This window comes from Trachemys scripta, chromosome 2 (genome assembly GCF_013100865.1).
Source record: "Trachemys scripta elegans isolate TJP31775 chromosome 2, CAS_Tse_1.0, whole genome shotgun sequence".
Classification (NCBI taxonomy): Eukaryota; Metazoa; Chordata; order Testudines; family Emydidae; genus Trachemys; species Trachemys scripta.
Window position 1 is genome coordinate 31,499,790 of NC_048299.1, and position 21,818 is coordinate 31,521,607.

Genomic DNA, 21,818 nt, shown 5'->3' on the forward strand with positions numbered 1-21,818 from the left:
TATCAGAGGGGTAGCCGTGTTAGTCTGAATCTGTAAAAAGCAACAGAGGGTCCTGTGGCACCTTTGAGACTAACAGAAGTACTGGGAGCATAAGCTTTCGTGGGTAAGAACCTCACTTCTTCAGATGCAAGACTTGCATCTGAAGAAGTGAGGTTCTTACCCACGAAAGCTTATGCTCCCAGTACTTCTGTTAGTCTCAAAGGTGCCACAGGACCCTCTGTTGCTTTTTACAGATTCAGACTAACACGGCTACCCCTCTGATACTTCCATGAGATGAGATTTTAAAAAGACTAGGACTCTTTAGAGTAGAAAAGAGACGACTAAGGGGGGGGATATGATAGTGGTCTATGAAATCATGAATGGTATGGAAAAAGTGAATAGGGAAGTGTTATTTACTCCTTCATATAACTCCAAGGACTAGGGGTCACCTGATGAAATTAATAGGCAGAAGGTTTAAAATGAACAAAAGGAAGTATTCACACAACACACAATCAACCTGTGGAACTCATTGCCAAGGGATGTTATGAGGCCAACAGTATAATTGGGTTAAAAAAAGAAATAGGTACGTTCATGGAAGATAGGTCCATCAGTGGCTATTAGCCAGGAAGGTCCGGGACACAACTCGATGCTCTGGGTGTCTGTCAACCTCCAACTGCCAGAAGATGGGACTGGATGACAGTTGTAATGACCCTATTCTGTTCATTCCCTCTGAAGCATCTGGCACTGGCCACTGTCGGAAGACTGGATATTAGGCTAGATGGACCATTGGTCTGACCCAATATGGCTGTTCTTATATTCTTATGTGTATTTCTGTTGTCAGCTGTAATATATTAATATATATTTCATTGATAGACCTTAGTTTGGTAAGTAAGGTACAGCAGCCTATCATTTCTTTCTGTGAACTCTTTTGATTTTGCAAGTCAACATGGTCTATTAGTAAATAGAAAGGGGAATGTAAATTAGGAGACATGGTCCATTTTTGACTCAGAGCTTTGAGCAGCGTTCTCAGAGTTGGACTCTACCTAAAATTTTCCTTTAATAAAAGTTCTCTCTTTATGAAGTATCATTTTATTCTTCTAGTGGAACAACTGTTCAGTCAGAAGAAAGAGACAAAGATGATCAACCATTGCTTCTCCTCACTGCCTCAACTATCAGAGTACGCAGTTTTGGCCAACTCTCTCGTTTGCTACATGTAGCTATGGAAAAAAAGTTAAAGGAAGCACAGGCATGCCTTGAAGGTTGGGTTTTTTTTTCTTGCCCTTGAATTTTAATGTTTAAAAAAATAAGAGAAAGAAAGAAACACATACGTTACATTTTATTTAGTACAAATTTTGGCTTATGAGAGATTGGTTGAAAACAGTGATTTGATGAACCAGCAAACTTCTATTTTTTATTTTTTTATCTTCACTGAAGTGAGTAATATAGAGGTCTGGAATAATGTTAACGCTGAATTACATATAAAGATACATGCATACTGATTGGTACCTCAACAATTATAGCAGATCATATATTCAAATCTTGGCATACTAAATGTGTCCTCAGAAGCTAATAATAATTTTTTTCTGTACTTTTAACGTAATCTCCCTTTTATAATGTTAATTTATTAAAAATAACCAATAAAATATGTTATGCTTAAGAAGTTCATGGCTATGAACATTTTCAGATCTTTCTGATGAATGCTTTTAGAAAATATGTAATAGTATAGTTATTGGGTCATATCCAGTTCCTTGTATACAAACTGTGACTAAAAAGCACCTACGTGTGCGAAATTAGACACTTACGGCAATGCAAGATCTGAGTAACATTCATTTGTGAAATTGGTAGAAAACAAGTTAGCTACAATTCTGATGCAGCCACAGATGTATTGGGCCTGATTTGTAAAATGCTCACACAGCAAAGACACACACAGGGATCATGCTTCAGTGTGAGCCAGCAACTGCTATGCACCTGTGTAAGAATACTGTCACTTATTGGGCCACTGAGAACAAGAGGAGTTTATAAAACCAGCTGACACACAGTTGTGTCACTGGTCACTGTATAGGACAGCTGGCAATCCTGAGCAAGTGATAGCTGGGCCTTTTATGGAATCATTGGGATTGTTGCCAACAAATCTTTTAAGACATTGTTTTATACTAAATCAAACTTCCGTAATGATGGGTGAATTGAGCCCATTGACTTGATGTTTGGGCCATCATCCAATTTTATTATCCCTGAAGGTAAATACTGACCTAAAAGACAGTTTTAGATTTATTGAATCAAAAGGTAAATATCAATGTTTATTCACCAGAAGACAGCTCCTGTTTATTATTTGTTTTACCTGAATTTTGTTTTCATATTGTTAAAAACTGATATATTAATGTATTTCAAATGTGAAATCATTTACTCCTACAGGATAAAACAGTAACATTTTAAACATGTTAAGGAACCCATTATCTATCTTTTAAAATTAAATATGTGTTCATATTATAAGTTACCATTGTTAAAATGCTTTGGCAGTGAAGGATTTTAAAAATCCTTTAAGATCAGTTTTAAAGTATCATTATCTTTATATTGACAATGTTTATCATTTACAGCCAATAGAGATCCTATAGTGAAAATTCTTGGCCCAGGATATGGGACCATTGAAGGAGAAGATATGTCTATGCTGCGCTTGCTGGACAGAATGAAAAAAGATGATGATCCCAATACAGAGATTAAAATGAAGATCTCTCTTCTTCTTCAACAGCTGGATATGCAACTACTTAACAGTTCTTTAAAACATATTTCACAGTAAGTGCATTGCAAATTAAACTGTCCATTTTTAGCCAGTAAATTTTTTGTTTTGTTTTTAAATTAAATTCATTTTAACCCAAAACATGTGCTTTTGGTGTGATATGAAGAAATCACTCAAAAGAGGTATGAAAGTAATTATCTTTATTGATTTATGAAAACCAGGAAAAGTTGCTGAAATGAAAGATATTTTCTGGAGGTTTAACAATATGAGTATAAATATGTATATGTGAAAGTGTGTGTGCATGTATACATGCATGCAGTGCATATGTTCTGTATTTGAAAGCAACTCAATATAATATATATATATATATATATATATATATATAAATAATACACTAGCAATTAAAACATTTTAATAGAGTTGTATTTTTTATTATTAGATTTTAGACCATTTTCTATTAATTACAGAGAGGTGAGATTAAGTCCAGCTGCTGTAAAAAATGAAGTGGATCTGCTCAAACATTTCTCTGGAGAAGGAGAAGATACTGTGCTGGAATCTCTTGAATATACATCAGGTTATAATTCTGCCTTTTATGTTTTTGTTTTATCATGTTTTACATTTACACATATACATTAAATATAAAAAAAAATTTTTTCATGTAGATGTTAAAATAAATTCATTATCTCTTACTGATTTAAAATGTGTATTTCTATTTTTAAGTAATGATATAGAACAACATGTACCTACAGATATGGAGCTCAATTCTTCAACCTTGATTTACATAAATAATCCCTATTCATGTCCCATTGAATTCAGTGGGACTAATTAAGGGCTTGGTCCTGAGAAGTGCTGCACGTGTGTATAAGTGGTTTGTTGGATCAGGCCGGAATGCTCAGCACTTTGCAGTATCAAGTCCTAAATGAGTTCAGATTGTTGACATAAGTAAGGGTTGAAGGATTGGGACCTTAATTTGTATGAATTTTATAATTAAAAATCTATTCACATCTTATTATTAGAAATAGCAATATATTTTGAAAAATAACAAAAACACTCTTGTTGCAGATTATGAATTCTCCAATGGATGTCGAGCCCCACCTTGGAGACAAGTCCATGGGGACATCTGTTATTTGATTGTTAAACCACATGACACCGATCCTTTGTACATCACTTGCAGCACAGCAGGAGTGTTTTTAAATGGAGTAAGTAACAATAAAAACTCAAATCCGGGATAACAGAAACTTGAGTACTGTATGTAAAAATCCTGCCTGAGGATTTAGGGCAGTTGCATTCAACCAAGAGCTGAAGAGCTACTTTAGTGGCTCTGCGGAAAGAGAGAAAATAATCATGCATGATGCTTTATATTTTTTACATTTTGACAATAAGTCATTATTTCTTTTTCTGCTGTTGCCTGAACAGTGAATCCTAGTGGTTTACACATCACTTGTAAATCTACTTTGTTACCACATGTGTGAAGCAGCACATAAAATGCTTATTTTGCACATTCCTTTCACTATATCTAGCTATTAGAGCAGTGGTTCCCAAACTTGTTCCACTACTTGTGCAGGGAAAGCCCCTGGCGGGCCGGGCTGGTTTGTTTACCTGCCGCATCCGCAGGTTTGGCCGATTGTGGCTCCCAAAGGCCGCGGTTCGCTGCTCCAGGCCAATGGGAGCTGCTGGAAGCGGTGCGGGCCGAGGGACATACTGGCCGCCGCTTTCAGCAGCTCCCATTGGCCTGGAGTAGCAAACCGTGGCCACTGGGAGCCGTGATCAGCCGAACCTGCGGACACGGCAGGTAAACAAACTGACCCGGCCCGCCAGCGGCTTTTCCTGCACAAGCGGCGGAACAAGTTTGGGAACCACTGTATTAGAGTATGCGGCCAGCTTTCAACCCCCTTTCACGGTGTTAGCATGCTCTATCAGGTCGCAATCAACATCTATGGCATTACTTAAAGATGTTCCAGTATCTGCAGAGCCACTACATGGTCTTCAGTACATACCTTCTCTAAGCACTATGCTCTGGTCCATGCCTCTAGATTCGGTGTGGCAGTTGGCTATGCGGTTCCATCTTCATTTCTGGACCTGATTCTGTAACTCCCTTCTTGCCATGAGTATACTGCTCTCAGGAGTCATCTGAAGTGGAGCAACCATAGGGACACTATTCAGAGAAGGAGAGGTTACTCACCCTGTGCAGTAACTGTAGTTCTTTGAGATGTATGTCCTTATGGGTGCTCCACTACCTGCCCTCCTTCCCCTGTACTTCAGAGTTTCCTTGTAGAACTTTGTGATAGATTTTGTGGTAGAGGGTAGTTTACCTGTGCAGTCCCATATAGTCCTGGTGTGGGGCACAAGGACATGTAGGACTCATGTGCAGGCTGAACGGACACTGTTAATGAAAATCTCTGAATGAAGGCATGTGGGGCGCACGTCATCTAAAGTGGAGCCCCCATAGGGACACACACATCGAAGAACTACAGTTACTGCACAAGGTTACTGCACCCTCTCCTTCCTGAGTCCCAGTCCCAAACTATTTTTCTCTCTTCTTATGATGATTGCTTGTATAAAAATATAAGAGTTTGGGACAAGTATAATAAAGAATAAAATCTACACAAAATTTCACAGATTTTTAAGGAAAAAAACCCATACATTTCCCCCCCCAGCTATAAATAAGGGCATGATCTTCTAAACACATTCTACTGGATGAAGTGCTTACTACTATGTGTCCCATTGAAATAATAGATTAATAGATTTTGTGGCCAGAAGGGGCCATTGCCATCATCTAATCTGACCTCCATAACACAAACCATAAAATGTCGCTCAGTATCCTTCATCAAGTCCGTAACTTCTGGTTGAGCTACAGCATATCTTTTAGAAAGACATCCATTCTTGCTTTTAAGAGTTCAAGTGATGAAGAATCAATCACACTGTCTTCACCCATAACTATTTCACATTTGGGGAAAATGTATACCTTCAAGTCAGCGGCACTCCTGTGGGTACACGCATGGCCCCACCGTATGCTAACATTTTTATGGCTGACTTAGAACAACACGTCCTCAGCTCTCGTCCCCTAACGCCCCTACCCCACTCGCGCTACATTGATGACATCTTCGTCATATGGACCCATGGAAAAGAAGCCCTCGAGGAATTCCACCATGATTTCAATAATTTCCATCCCACCATCAACCTCAGCCTGGACCAGTCCACACAAGAGATCCACTTCCTGGACACTACAGTGCTAATAAGCAATGGTCACATAAACACCACCCTATACCAGAAATCTACTCACCGCTATACTTACCTACATGCCACGAGCTTTCATCCAGACCACATCACATGATCCATTGTCTACAGCCAAGCTCTAAGATACATCTGCATTTGCTCTAATCCCTCAGACAGAGACAAACACCTACAAGATCTCTATCAAGTGTTCTTAAAACTACAATACCCACCTGCTGAAGTGAAGAAACAGATCGACAGAGATACTTCTATCTCATAGAACTGGAAGGTCATTGAGTCCAGTCCCCTGCCTTCACTAGTCGGACCAAGTACTGTCCCTGACAGACTCCCCCCTCCCCCCGCCCATCCCTAAATGGCCTTCTCAAGGATTGAACTCACAATCCTGGGTTTAGCAGGCCAATGCTCAAACCACTGAGCTATCCCTCCCCCCACAAGATCCAAAAGAGTACTCAGAAGTCACTTACTACAGGACAGGCCCAACAAAGAAAGTAACAGAATGCCACTAGCCATCATCTTCAGCCCCCAACTAAAACCTCTCCAGCGCATCATCAAGGATCTACAACCTATCCTGAAGGACAATCCCTCACTCTCACAGATCTTGGGAGACAGGCCAGTCCTTGCTTACAGACAGCCCCCCAACCTGAAGCAAATACTCACCAGCAACTACACACCACACAACAAAAACGCTAACCTAGGAACCTATCCTTGCAACAAAGCCCATTGCCAGCTCTGTCCACATATCTATTCCACCTATGAGACACCATCATAGGACCTAATCACATCAGCCACACCATCAGGGGCTCGTTCACCTACACATCTACCAATGTGATATCTGTCATCATGTGTCAGCAATGCCCCTCTGCCATGTACATTGGCCAAACTGGACAGTCTCTACCAAAGGAATAAATGGACACAAATCAGACATCAAGAATTATAACATTCAAAAACCAGTCGGAGAACACTTCAGCCTCCCTGGACAGTCAATTACAGACCTAAAAGTGGCAGTTCTTCAACAAAAAAACTTCAGAAACAGACTCCAACGAGAAACTGCAGAACTGGAATTAATTTGCAAACTGGACACCATTAAATTAGGCTTGAATAAAGAGTGGGAGTGGATGGATCATTACACAAACTAAAAACTATTTCCCCATGCTAATTTTTCCCCTCCTGTTACTCACACCTTCTTGTCAACTGTTTGAAATGGGCCATTCTGATTATCACCACAAAAGTTTTTTTTCTCCTGCTGATAATAGCCCACCTTAATTGATTAGTCTCATTAGAGCTGGTATGGAAACCCCCATTTTTTTCATGTTCTGTGTGTGTGTGTGTGTTTTTATATATATATATCTTCCTATTGTATTTTCCACTCTATGCATCTGATGAAGTCGGTTTTAGCCCACGAAAGCTTATGCCCAAATAAATTTGTTAGTCTCTAAGGTGCCACAAGTACTCCTCATTCTTATCTCCAATTAAGTTCTTCCAATGGTTAATTATCCTTACTGTCAAAAATGTGTGCTTTATTTCTAGTCTGGATTTGTCTAGTTTTAGCTTCCAGCCATTAGCCCTTGTTATACTTATGTCTGCTAAATTAAAGAGCACTCTTCTGTTAGAAATCTTCTCCCCATGTAGGAAGTTCTAGAACATTGTTAAGTCACCTCTTAATCTTCTTTGTGATCAACTATAAACAGAATGAGCTTCTGTAGTCTCTCGCTGTAAGGCAGGCTTTCCAGATCTCAAATCAGTGTTGTAGCTCTTTTCTATATCCTTTCCAATTTCTCACCATCCGTTTTAAAGTATGAACACCAGAACTGGACACAATATTCCAATAATGGTCTTGCTAATGCCATATACAGTGGTAATATCGCCACTGTGGACCAGACTCCAAAGAGAAACTGCTGAGCTCCAGTTCATTTGCAAATTTGACACCATCAGATCAGGATTAAACAAAGACTGTGAATGGCTATCCAACTACAGAAGCAGTTTCTCCTCCCTTGGTGTTCACACCTCAACTGCTAGCAGAGCACCTCACCCTCCCTGATTGAACTAACCTCATTATCTCCACACTGATTTATACCTGCCTCTGGAGATTTCCATTACATGCATCTGAAGAAGTGAGGTTCTTACCCACGAAAGCTTATGCTCCCAATACTTCTGTTATTCTCAAAGGTGCCACAGGACCCTCTGTTGCTTTCTATATTTCTACTTGCTCTTCCCCTGATTATACATTCTAGCTTTCTTAGCCACTGCATCATACTAGAGGCTCATGTTCATTTAGTTTTCCCCCATGGTCCCTAAGTCCTTTTCCATGGGACTACTCACAGAGCACCACACACAGTAGTAACTATTTGCAGGACTGGGTCTAAGATGCTGATCATGCAATGAGTTCCATGTGAGTGGACCCTGGGGGCTCTATGCTGGCACATTGGTCAGTTGTGTGAAGATCAATGCAAGTTTGGGACCTATGTTCCTGAACAGTATTTACCTTACAGATCGAAATCTATTATGAAAGAGAATAATAATAATAATTTAAAATTGTGTTCTTTTTTAAGGGTAGAGGAAAGGAGAAAGATGATATTGACTATGAGAGAAAAAGTGACATATGTAAAGATCTTATAACATTATTAAGGGAAAGATCACCAAAATTTGTAGAGAATATGGCTAAACAGGTATGTATATATTTTACATATTGTACTGTGATGTAGTCTGCTCCCATATCAGTAGTGGTGCTTAGCAGTCAGCTCATCCCAGTTATGTGGCATGGCCCTTTAAGATTTTGGGAGGCTTTGATGTATGCAAAAGATCTAGGAAATAAGATATTGGAACAGAGGAAGCAGTCCCCAGAATATGTAATGATTGCGAGAAAGTCAGTTACTGTTTGTTTAAGGCACTGGGACCAAAAGTCTTGCAGAGTGGGTGGGGCAAGTCTCTCGTGTCTTCCAGCCAATTGGGAATGAGCTGGAAGTAAAGGGCTGTGTATATTCAGAGAGACACCAGCAGGAGAAGGTTATCAGCTGAATCCTCTGAATCTGGGGACTATTGGGAGAAAGGGGCCAGCTGAATGAGAAGCTGGTTGAAAGCCACAGCTGGCCTGAGGTAATGAGCACAGCTCAAAAAGGGGAACTGTGGGCCTTCTGTGACAAGGAGGGAGCAGCTTGACTGAAACCCTCTATCTCCAAGAAACAGGGCTGTTAAGACTCCTGAACCTAAAGTGGAGCTCTTTGGGGGAAGCTGTATGAACTAAATAAATTGAATCCTAGGAGAAGGGGAATATTGTTTAAAGACTCTGGAGGCAAGTAGTTTATTTCTGAACACTAGTAGAGCAAGCTGAGGGAAGTGTGCATGCAGGGCCTTGCTTGGCCAACAGGGGGCATGTCCTTTGCGTCACTGTTACAAATAACTGCATTTGTAAGAATTACATGGGTTCTGACCAACTTGGTCTAGAATACAAACATTGCTATATAATCGACTTACAAAGTTGTTAGATTTCTGCAGCAATGTTTCTAAAGAAAGTTAGTATAAATCTGCTGCATATTTCATGTTTTCTGTTGTAGTTACAATGTATATCTGTGATTAGATGTAAAATTTCCAAGAACTTGCAATGCCTTAATCTCTTTTGTATTAAATATATTCTTTTGTACTAAATATATTCATATCCTATAACATCAAATTATGACAATGGGAGACTATTTTTATTCTCACTCGTCCATGAGTGAGCTAGTAAGTGTAAAAAAATCTTTGTGATTACTGTATTTATACTACAGTATTTTTCAGTGACACCTTTCTAATATTTCTAACTACTTAAAATATTTTTAAAAGTTGAAATGTCAAGTTTTTAATTTGTTTGTTTTTTCTTCCAAATGTATGTTTCTTTTGATAAAACTTATCTAGAGAAAGTTCTGTCAAGTATCATTATCCAGCAGTAATTGCTACAATTTTATGGATTAAGCTACCAGTTTTATCAGTCATCTGCAGCTATAAGCCTCCTCCCAGAATAGCTGTGGTATGATACAGTGTTATTACATACAATGTATATTTTTTATTATTATAAGTGCAAGATCCAGCCCAAAGAGAAAATGAATAATGAAAATGGGTAAATGAATAAAAACACACTCAGATTTATATAATAGATTTCTAGGGACAAAGGAAACCACAAAATGAGAAAAATTGGAATGGCATTTACATTTAGTATGTAATATAAAAACACAGCCTTATAATTCATTCAATTTAAATTTAATTAATAATTGTTCATACTTTGGTATCATCAACAATTTCTTTTTCTACAGTTGTGTTTCTAAAGATAAATAACATATCTGAGTATTTCAATAAATAATTTTGTTGTAATTTGGTGTTCCATCAGAATATGAGCTGAGTTTCTAATTTTGCATAAAAAGTACTGCTAATCCCTCATCAACCTGGTATTGTTTTTTATGCAGCTGTAGAATTTTTAAAACAGGAAAATATATTTTAACATAAAAGGTCAACTTTCTTTGATGATATTTTCTATAATCAAACCATTTACATTTATATCTTCATCCATTATGACAAATATAAAGATATCCCTCATTTGTTGCAAGAGTTGTCTTTGATTTAAATGTCAGAGTTGAGATGTATGCTTTCAGCTCACATAGCATGTGTTAGAATCATAGACTTTAAGGTCAGAAGGGACCATTATGATAGTCTAGTCTGACCTCCTGAACAACGCAGGCCACAGAATCTCACCCACCCACTCCTGTATCAAACCCCTAACCTATGTCTGAGCTATTGAAGTCCTCAAATCATGGCTTAAAGACTTCAAGGTGCAGAGAATCCTCCAGCAAGTGACCCTTGCCCCACGGTGCAGAGGAAGGCGAAAACCCACAGGGCCTTTGCCAATCTGCCCTGGAGGAAAATTCCTTCCCGACCCCAAATATGGTGATCAGCTAAACCCTGAGCATATGGGCAAGACTCATCAGCCAGACACCCAGGAAAGAATTCTCTGTAGTAACTCAGATCCCACCCTATCTAACATCCCATTACAGGCCATTGGGTATATTTACCGCTAATAGTCAAATATCAATTAATTGCCAAAATTAGGCTATCCCATCATACCATCCCTTCCATAAACTTATCAAGCTTAGTCTTGAAGCCAGATATGTCTTTTGCCCCCACTGCTCACCTTGCAAGGCTGTTCCAGAACTTCACTCCTCTGATGGTTAGAAACCTTCATCTGATTTTAAGTCTAAACTTCCTGATGGCCAGTTTATATCCATTTGTTCTTGTGTCCACATTGGTACTGAGCTTAAATAATTCCTCTCCCTCCCTGGTATTTATCCCTCTGATATATTTATAGAAAGCAATCATATCTCCCCTCAGCCTTCTTTTGATTAGGCTAAATAAGCCAAGCTCTTTGAGTCTCCTTTCATAAGACAGGTTTTCCATTCCTCGGATCATCCTAGTAGCCCTTCTCTGTACCTGTTCCAGTTTGAATTCATCCTTCTTAAACATGGGAGACCAGAACTGCACACAGTATTCCAGATGAAGTCTCACCAGTGCCTTGTATAACGGTACTAACACCTCCTTATCTCTACTGGAAATACCTCACCTGATGCATCCCAAGACCGCATTAGCTTTTTTCACGGCCATATCACATTGTTGGCTCATAGTCATCCTGTGATCAGCCAATACTCTGAGGTCCTTCTCCTCCTCTGTTACTTCCAACTGATGCGTCCACAGCTTATAACAAAAATTCTTCTTATTAATCCCTAAATTCATGACCTTGCCCTTTTCACTATTAAATTTCATCCTGTTACTATTATTCCAGTTTCCAAGGTCATCCAGATCTTCCTGTATGATATTGCAGTCTTCTTCTGTATTGGCAATACTTCCCAGTTTTCTGTCATCCGCAAACTTTATTCACTTTTTGTGCCAAGGTCAGTAATAAAAAGATTAAACAAGATTGGTCCCAAAACCGATCCCTGAGGAACTCCACTAGTAACCTCCCTCCAGCCTGACAGTTCACCTTTCAGTATGATCCATTGTAGTCTCCTCTTTAACCAGTTCTTTATCCACCTTTCAGTTTTCATATTGATCCCCATCTTTTCCAATTTAGCTAATAATTCTCCGTGTGGAACCGTATCAAATGCCTTATTGAAATCGAGGTAAATTAGATCCACTGCGTTTCCTTTGTCTAAAAGATCTGTTACCTTCTCAAAGAAGGAGATCAGGTTGGTTTGGCATGATCTACCTTTTGTAAAACGATGTTGTATTTTGTCCCAATTACCATTGACCTCTATGTCCTTAACTACTTTCTCCTTCAAAAATTTTTCCAAGACCTTGCATACTACAGATCTCAAACTAACAGGCCTGTAGTTACCCGGATCACTTTTTTTTCCTTTCTTAAAAATAGGAACTATGTTAGCAATTCTTCCATTATACAGTACAACTCCAGAGTTTACAGATTCATTAAAAATTCTTGCTAATGGGCTTGCAATTTCATTTGCTAGTTCCTTTAATATTCTTGGATGAAGATTATCTGGGGCCCCCAATTTAGTCCCATTAAGCTGTTCGCGTTTGGCTTCTACCTCGGATGTGGTAATATTTACCTCCATATCCTCATTCCCATTTGTCATCCTACCATTATACCTAAGCTCCTCATTAGCCTCATTAAAGACTGTGGCAAAGTATTTGTTTATATATTGAGCCATGCCTCAATTATCCTTAACCTCCACTCCATCCTCAGTGTTTAGTGGTCCCACTTCTTCTTTCTTTGTTTTCTTCTTATTTATATGGCTATATATTTTACTTTTGGTTTTAATTCTTTTTGCAAGGTCCAACTCTACATGGTTTTGGCTTTTCTCACTTTATCCCTACATGTTCTGACCTCAATAAGGTAGCTTTCCTTGCTGATCCCTCCCATCTTCTATTCCTTGTAGGCTTTCTGCTTTTTCTTAATCACCTCTCGGAGATGCTTGCTCATCCAGCTTCATCTACAACTCCTGCCTATGAATTTTCCCCCCCTTTCTTGGGATGCAGGCTTCTGATAGTTTCTGCAACTTTGACTTGAAGTAATTCCAGGCCTCCTCCGCCTTTAGATCCACAAGTTCGTCAGTCCAATCAACTTCCCTAACCAATTTCCTTAATTTTTTAAAGTTAGCCCTTTTGAAATCAGAAACCCTAGTCACAGATTTTAGTTTGAACTGAATTAGCTCATGATCGCTCAAACCAAGGTTGTCCCTACAATCATTTCTTCTATGAGGTCCTCACTACTTACCAAAACTAAATCTAAAATGGCATCCCCTCTTGTTGGTTCAGCAGCTACTTGGTGAAGGAATCCATCAGCTATCGCATCCAGGAAAATCTGAGCCCTGTTATTATTACTAGCACTTGTCCACCAGTCTATATCTGGGAAGTTAAAGTCTCCCATGATCACACAATTCCCATTAGTATTTACTTCATTAAAAAGATCTCTATCCATATCCAAATCAGATCCCAGTGGTTTATAGCAAACCCCAAGCACTATCCCGTGGAGACTCTAGTAGCTTTCTTCCCCAATGTGATTTTTGCCCAGACAGACTCTGTCTTATCCATTCCAACTCTTCTTATTTCTTTACAGTCTACCTCATCATTGATATACAATGCTACTCCTTTGTCTTTATTTCTGACTTTCCTAAACAGAACATACCCTTCAATACCTGTACTCCAGTCATGACTACTATTCCACCATGTTTCTGTTATCCCTATAATATCTGGTTTCACTTCCTGCACCGGTAACTCTAGTTCCTCCATTTTGTTACCTAGGCTCCTTGCATTGGTGTACAGACATCTTAATTTTTGCTGTTTGGCTTCACTCATATTCTTTACCTGATTAGGCACAGACATTCTACTGCCAGTATCACCTATTAGACTGGTATCTACACTACCCTTCCTCCTCATGTCCATTCTCCTACCCACGGCTGTATCCTTTCTTACTTGGTTTTCTTCCCTCTCAATGTTAAAATCTGGCGTGGAGCTTACCTGGACATCTCCCAACCATCTCCCCCAAATTCCTAATTTAAAGCTCTCTTAATCAGTTGTGCCAGCCTCCATCCTAGAAGTCTATTTCCCTCCCTACTCAGGTGAAGTCCATTCTGAGAGAACAGTCCTCTGTCCAAGAATGCCTCCCAGTGGCCATACATCCCAAAGCCCTCCTTATAGGACCACTGCCTGAGCCATCTGTTGATCATCATAATCTTGTCACACTTTTGTTGCCTTTCTCTAGGAACAGACAGAATCCCACTGAAGATCACATGAGCCTCGATTTCCTTATGTGTCTTCCCCAGCCTGGCATAGTCTCCCTTGATACGGTCCAGCGAGAATCTAGCTGTATCATTTGTTCCCACATGAAGGACAATCAGCGGATTCTTTCCCGCTCCTGTTAGGATTCTCTTCAGCCTCAGCTCCACATCCTGTATCTTAGCACCCAGCAGACAGCACACCCTTCTGTTCTCTGGATCAGCTCTGGTTACAGGCCTGTCTATTCTTCTCAGTAAGAAGTCCCCAACACAGAGCTGCCTTTTCCTGGTGATGGTGCGATTCTCCGGTCTATCCCCCGTTCCCTCTGGCTGCAAGTCCTCTCGATTCCTATTCTCTCTTGCAATCCTCTGCGACCCATCCCGTATCCTCCTGGGGCTCATATTTGGTGTTGTTATCTCCATTGACTCTTCCCCTCTTCCTATAGGACTAGCTGCTCGTCTCTTCTTCCTTGCCCTCTCACCTTCAGTGACCACCTGCTGTGCCCCTTCTTCATTTTCCCACTCTGAAAACCTGTTCCTGAGCTCTATTTCTCCTCCACTAGCCTGTCTTTTCCTCTGCCTGGTTCTCTTAGTCACATGCTTCCACTGTCCACTTTCCTGACCCAGCAGTCTCCCCTCAGAGTTCTTCGGTCCTGCTTCCATCTGCAAGTCTGAGCTTTTCCCTTCAGTCTCCTCGTGTCTTTGCTCCATCATCTGCTCGAACCCCCTTCTAAACTCAACCAGAGTTTCCACCTGCATCTCCAATCCTCAGATCTTTTCTTCCATCAGCTTTATCAGGCGGCACTTCATGCAGACGAAACTCTTTTCAGGTACTCCCTCCAGGATCATGTACATGGCGCAACTTCCACGTCCAGTCATCTTCATTGTGTCTTCTACTGTTTAGGTCACTACAACTGCTGCCTCTGCATCTGTCATAGTCTTTCCACCGAAATCTTGTTAGTCTGGAAAACACAAACCAAACCAACCCCCCTTCCCCCAGCAAAACAAACCCCCAACGAGCATCAAAATACTGCCAGAACACTACACCCCCCCCTTCACTAGCCTGTCTGTTCCTCTGCCTGGTTCTCCTAGTCTTCCCCCCAAACTCCCCTTGCACACTCCCACTCAAATTCCCCTGTTTACAGCTCTGTTTGCTGGCTCCTGTGCTGCTGCAGCTGTCTGTGCCGCTGCCTGACTGGCTGGCTACCTTGATAGGACCCCTAGTCAGAGAAGATCTGCTCCCTAATCAGGGCTCAGCTTCTCTCCCAGCACACTGCCCCTACCAGCCTCTACACATACAAATACAAATAGCTACAAATACCTTCTCCTCCAAATACCTTGCCACCAGGCTACAGCAGCTCTAAGATTTAAGTATCAGAGGGGTAGCCGTGTTAGTCTGAATCTGTAAAAAGCAACAGAGGGTCCTGTGGCACCTTTGAGACTAACAGAAGTACTGGGAGCATAAGCTTTCGTGGGTAAGAACCTCACTTTTCGTGGGAAAGAACCTCACTCTGGAGATTTCCCTTACTTGCATCTGAAGAAGTGAGGTTCTTACCCACGAAAGCTTATGCTCCCAGTACTTCTGTTAGTCTCAAAGGTGCCACAGGACCCTCTGTTGCTTCCTAAGATTTAAGTGTGTCTTTGGCTTCCGTTCGGACTGCAACATTAGCTAGAGTAAGAAATGTCACATTTTACCTATTACAATAGCATCCAGTAGTGCAAATACAGTTAAAGTTGTTTCATCATTCCTATTTACAGACCTCTCTTTACAGATTTTCAATGGTTTATAAATTGGCAGTAAAATTAATTACACGTTGAAACTTGTCAGAAGGCCTCCACCATTATTGGAATTTAGGCTTTTAAAAATATCCTCTTAGGTTTATGTAGCACCTTTAAGCCAAAAGAATCCTAAAACATTTTGCCCAACAAATTACAATAGGAAGTAAAGAAGAAGATTATATCCAACTGAATCTATAGGAGAAGTTAGGTAGGAAGAATGTTATTATTTAAATTGAAATGTATCCACTATACCAAGGCTAACAGCCTTCTCCTTGTAAAATGTGCCATAGGATCTTTAGGGTACATCTACATTGTACGTCTACATTTCTTTTGGCACCATGTAGAGTAGCATACCTTACCCAGCCCCCCTAGCATGGGTCTAAACAGCAGTGTAGATGGTGAGGCACTGTTTAGGTGAATAGAGTAAAGACACTCCTGAAACCTGTAAGTATGTACTTGGGTATGTATCCTACAGAGCTCTCTACTTGCCAAGTAGTGCCTCCCCATCTATACTGCTATTTTTAGCAGTGTAGTGTCTCACTGCCTCCCTGTTGCTGGAGTCTTTTCCTGCCACAGGGAAATGCTCCAGCAGTGGAGAATAACTCTGTCAGTGGGAAAAAACTCTGGCATCTGCCTGCAGCTAGAGCCTTTTCCTGCCACAGGGAGCTGCCAGAGCCTTTCCTTGCCACAGTGAAAGACTCAAGTAGTGGGGAAATGTTCTGGCAAGGGGGAGACAGTGTGGAAAGGATCTGGCTGCTCCCCGCTACCTCCCCACTGCCAGAGTCCTTCTATTGATACATGTAGTTACACACCATAGAGTGGACGCAGCCTGTTTTTCTCACACACACTCTCTCTTTCTCTCTCTCAAGTAGTTTGCAGTGTACTTATAGCCTTAATCTCCACAAAGGTTCAAGTCTTTAGTTTTACATTTCATTTGAAAGATGGTTCCTCCAGCAGCACAGTGGTCCCCTCACACCACACTGGAGCACTGGTTTAAGTACTGACTGTTTGGGAAGAATGCCACTTACTGAATCACCAATATAACTTCCTAAAGCACTTTCATTTATCTTGCCTTTTAAATTCTAACCAGAACCTGGCATCTTGAGACAGGGAACATACTTCCTTTACATTTTGCATAGCATAAAGCACATTTTATGGTGTTTAGTAAATAACTGTCAACTATGTTTAGCTTATTGAGATATGGCTCCATATGAGAAAACCCTACACCATAAGTATCATCCTTTCCTAGCTTTTCTCAACAGAGATCTAGGATTTGAACTGATATAGATACTGATCTACACACTCCTAATAACAGTTTCTCCATCTGATGGTTGAAATAATTTATGGAATAACATAGAGAAGCTTGCATTGCTACTGCCTTTGCTATATCTGTTCTTTGGTTAATGGCTACAATTTTCTGTACAGTCAATCTGGCATCTTTCACAAGCACTAAAAAACTTAAAAAGTATATTGAATATGCTTGGGGAGAGTTGTTAGAAGAGAAAAAATTCTTGCTGAAGTGAGTAACTGTTCTTTTTTGTAACTGTGATTTTAAGTGGTTAGAAAGAATACATGGCATTTATCAATACAGAAACAGAATCTACAGTATGTGAGGTCTGGAACAAGTTTGCTTCGTGACATACCGTGAGAGAATTGCCTCCAAACAGTTTCCTGCTAATATTCTCTAGGAGAAACAGGAAGAAGAGAACTTCTTTTGGCCTAAAAACTCACCCTCTTCTGTTGTTGATACTGCACACTCAGGGTATGGATCAAGGATCTGAGTCTTGATGTTTGCATGCCAAGATGAGGAATACTGTACCTTCCTCAAGGCCCTGGCCACAACTGCCATTCTTTCAAAAGTTCAACAGGACTTCTTTCAGAACTCATCAGCACTAATCTGTAATTGACTTGGAGAGCACAGTCCATTATTAAGCAGTGTTAAGCAGGGTCTGGGATTCCTTTCATTGACCTTTTAATGCTGTTATACAAGAGAGTTGCATGGTACCTTGTTGACCCTGGTGGGTTTAACAGCTGCCCTTCATTTGGGATAAATGTCAGAAGCAGTTAAGCTCCTTTTGGAGTAAGGTAACTGAAACAATAGGAGCCATCACCCAAAATGCAGGCCACATGCAAGGCTGATCAGGATCTGAGCTCATAAGCATGGGAACTAAGGGTGTGTCGGGGTGCTGCAACATCCCCAACCTACGCCTGGAGTCCCGGCTACCGGCCCCACGCCCGGGGTCCCAGCTGCCGGCCACACGCCTGCCACCAGCTGTGGCCTCGGCCTCAGCCCCCCCTGCCCCTGTCTGTGTCTCCCCTTCCCAAAGTCAAGGCTCTGAGGGGCGGGGGGCACAGACAGAAGTAAGGGGGGCACGTGTTTGGGGACCACTGTTTTACAGTTTCCGTAGCTGGCTTTCAGCACCCCCACTACAAAGCGTTCCAGCGCCACTGGATGAGCTGTGTGGGTGGAGAGATTTATTTGAGGCTGAATGCAAAGGCAGAGGGCTCAGTAGTTTTTTGCTGGGCAGAGAAGGAGCAGAAAGCCAAGGACAGCTAGAGAAGCGCACTTACAGTGTGACTGAGAAAAAGAAAAGAGAGACAGATTGAGTGCTGGCTGGAAAAAAGGCTTGGAATATTGAGCAAGGAAACTGTCTCCTGTTTGATTCCTACTGTGTTCAGGGAAACAGGACTTTGTGTACATTCTTTGAAAATGAATAGGCTTTCACAAAATAACCCAACAACCTATCATTTTCTCCTCATAACAGAAACAACCTGCAAGACCCTGAATATTGGCTCACAAGGCAACAATACAGTTCCTCTATATATTTCCCCTACATGGAAGAGCTAAATTATTTATCATAAAAATGTAATTAGCTGGAAGCAAATTCTTAGAGTTCATTCTCATGTTTATGGGACTCCATTTAATTTGGTGAAATGAGCAAATAATTAGGAGCCAAATTTTCAAGAGTAGACACTGCTTTTAAGTACGTCATTTTTGTGTGTCCAGCTTTGAAACACCTTGGGCCTGATTTTCAGAGGTGCTGAGCTCAGGTTTACTTTAACTGGAATAGCACATTTTTGAAAGTCAGATCTAAGGTATTTCAAGTTGGGCACATAAAACCAGTGGCTAGTTTTGACAGTTTTGGTATTAACCTTTAATATTTTGTTCTGTCTAAAAATAATACAGTTTTAATAATACATTGTTTTAAAATTCATTCTACATCTTTGCTTAGATAAAAATAATTCTTCATAACTGTATATAAATGTGAATTTACAGTTCATAAGTATTGTGATTTGTAGTCATGATTACTGCAGTAACAGGGTTTTAAAAAGGATTAACTTCACTTGATCACCAAAGATAGAAAATGCTAGATTTTTATAAATTGTCCCCCATTGAAAATGGCACAATTTGAAGTTACTGTTTGTTAGATAACACTCTTGTTTTTCTTAATTTAATCAATTTTTGCTATGGTAATAAATGTAGCTACTTAACAAATGTAAATATCGATGTCTTCAATTTTGTCAGATAAATCACTTCTAACTCTGTATTCCCTACTGGTATAGAATTATTGTTATATTGAAGAATATAAAGTATATCAACTTAATGGCAGCAGCAAAATATTTTATTACCCCATGGGAGATCTAGGTTAGTAGATTCAATATTTAGAACATAGAATGTAATAAAGGTTGGTATTGTCGAGGTGTAGTGTTCTTGGTTTTAGTGGTAAGTAAGCTAACTGCCTCTGCTTTAGAACTCTTGAAAGTAGAGTTAATATAGAATTTAAAAATACAATAAGTGTTCCTGTTAGTATGGCAAAAAATCCCCATAGATGTATATTTTTGAAAATATACAGATTTTGAATTCATTTTAAATTTTGTGTATAAAATATTAAATGTACTATTATGTCTGCCGATCTGGAATGAATGGGTATTCCCTTCCCTATAGCAAACTGCTAGGTGGCAACAACTAACAAAAAAGCTCCAAAGATGTTGGTGTCTCTTGATAGCCGCTGCATTTCTCACGCTGTCTAAATGTAATTAAGTTGCAGCTCAGTGGTTATGATTGTTTCTCTGAGATAAAATAAATGGTTCTTTAGAGGAAATGATAGTTCTTTTTCAAGTGATTGCACATGTGCATTCCAATAGGTGTATGTGTGCGCGTGCACGATCGTCGGAGGATTTTTCCCCTAGCGGTACCCGTTGAGTCGGATGTGGAGGCCCCCAGAGTGGTGCCTTCATGGCGGTGTATATTGGTCCCTGCAGACCTGCCACCTGCTCAGTTCCTCCTTACTGCCGGTGACAGTCATTGGAGAAACTCAGTCTCTTGCATTCGCAGGTGGCTACCTAGTGGTTCCCTTTTTTCTTATTTGTAAATAGTTTAATTGAGTTGTAGTTACAGTAGTTAGTTAGTTAAGCTTACTTTGTCCCCCCCTCCCCAGCCCCCCGTTCACCCCCAGTTTTCCCCAGGCACCGTGGCACGCCTCGGTCGCAGGGGTTTAAGGAGTTTGAGACGTGTGCGAAACCCATGCCCAGAGGTGATCTGCACGCTGCTTGTCTTAAGTGCCTAGGAGAAGGTCATCAGACAAACAAATGCTCAGTTTGCAGGAGATTTAGACCCAGGACTAAAGGAGAGCGGGACTATCATTTAAAACTCCTCCTGATGGAGTCAGCCCTCCGCTGGTACCAGAAATGGCACCGGCATCATCAGTGCGTAAAGCCCCAGCCTCGGTGTGGGATGCCCTGGCACCGAGAAAGGACTCTTCCAAGGAGCATCAGCACCACTCCCTGGCTTGTAAAGCTCAAGCGGGCGGCACCACTCAAAGTCCCTGGTGCTGCATAAGAAAAAGAAGGCGAACAGGGGTTGTTCCCCCATCAAGAAGCTGCGAGGGAATTCCAGTGGGGTGGGTCCTGCAGCAAGACACTCACGGCCTGGCCTTCAAGACCCAGCACCATTGACTCCAGCCCCAGCCGGAGGTCCCTCGAGTCCGGTGTCGGTGGACTCCACGACTCGGGGGGAATTGGAGGAAGATCTCAATGTCCCCTCCACGCCAGATACCACAAGGCAGCGTGGGACCTTATTGCCATGATGGCACAGTCTCCGGCCCCAAAGATGCAAGCACCGGCACTGCTCCAGACATTGGCCCAAGTTCAGGCACCATCAGTGGCACCAACGACGGCACCATCTGCGGCATCTATGACAGAGCCGCATATGACACCATCTCCAGCACTCTTCACAGCACCAATGGCGGCACCGCCTCCTGTTCACCATTGGGGCAAGCCCACGATGTTATGGTGCAGCTCCCCATCACCTCAGTACCAGTCCCCATCACCGTTGGGCTCCGCCCCCCTCCCCCCATGGTCAGGCTCAGAGTACTCTTCCGAGTCAGAGGCTGAGTCTTCTGTCTTCCGACGCAGCCGGTACTGCTCGCGATCTCAGCACCGGTGCTGGCACCAGAGGGTCATGGACTCGTTGGCACCGGCAGTATCCTGGCCACCCCAGTGGCAGGGCACAGTACAATAGCCCTTTTGGATTCCTTGGGCCTATCATCAAGACTCAGGGTCAGGGCTCCAGGGCCGCATTCGTGGCATCCGCACGCCATGCTTCCCCCTCAGTGACATTGGTGTCATGCCACATCCCCAGGGCTCCGGAGGACCCCACACGGGACAAGGATTCTGGGCCTTCACACTTGGGCGCAGCATCCGAGCCAGTGCCGCCAGTGGTACTGGAGCCACCTCCAGTCACGGGGGGGACCGATGCAGTGGCAGGCACCCCCACCACCCTACCAGCGATGGACACCATGGGATACCAGGACCTTCTTAGGAGGGTGGCCCTAAACCTAAAC

The 21,818-nt window shown here is 41.5% G+C and overlaps 1 protein-coding gene across 1 annotated transcript in view; it reads left to right on the plus strand.

Annotated features, from left to right (window-relative positions):
- The window catches only part of ARMC4 (armadillo repeat containing 4), a 196,603-nt gene that overhangs the window by 35,542 nt on the left and 139,243 nt on the right, over positions 1-21,818 (plus strand). The window contains exons 2-6 of the mRNA XM_034759339.1: positions 1,081-1,238; positions 2,574-2,769; positions 3,181-3,287; positions 3,776-3,912; positions 8,497-8,613. Of these exons, the coding sequence (XP_034615230.1) occupies positions 1,081-1,238; positions 2,574-2,769; positions 3,181-3,287; positions 3,776-3,912; positions 8,497-8,613 (715 nt within the window). The remainder of the gene's footprint in view (positions 1-1,080; positions 1,239-2,573; positions 2,770-3,180; positions 3,288-3,775; positions 3,913-8,496; positions 8,614-21,818) is intronic.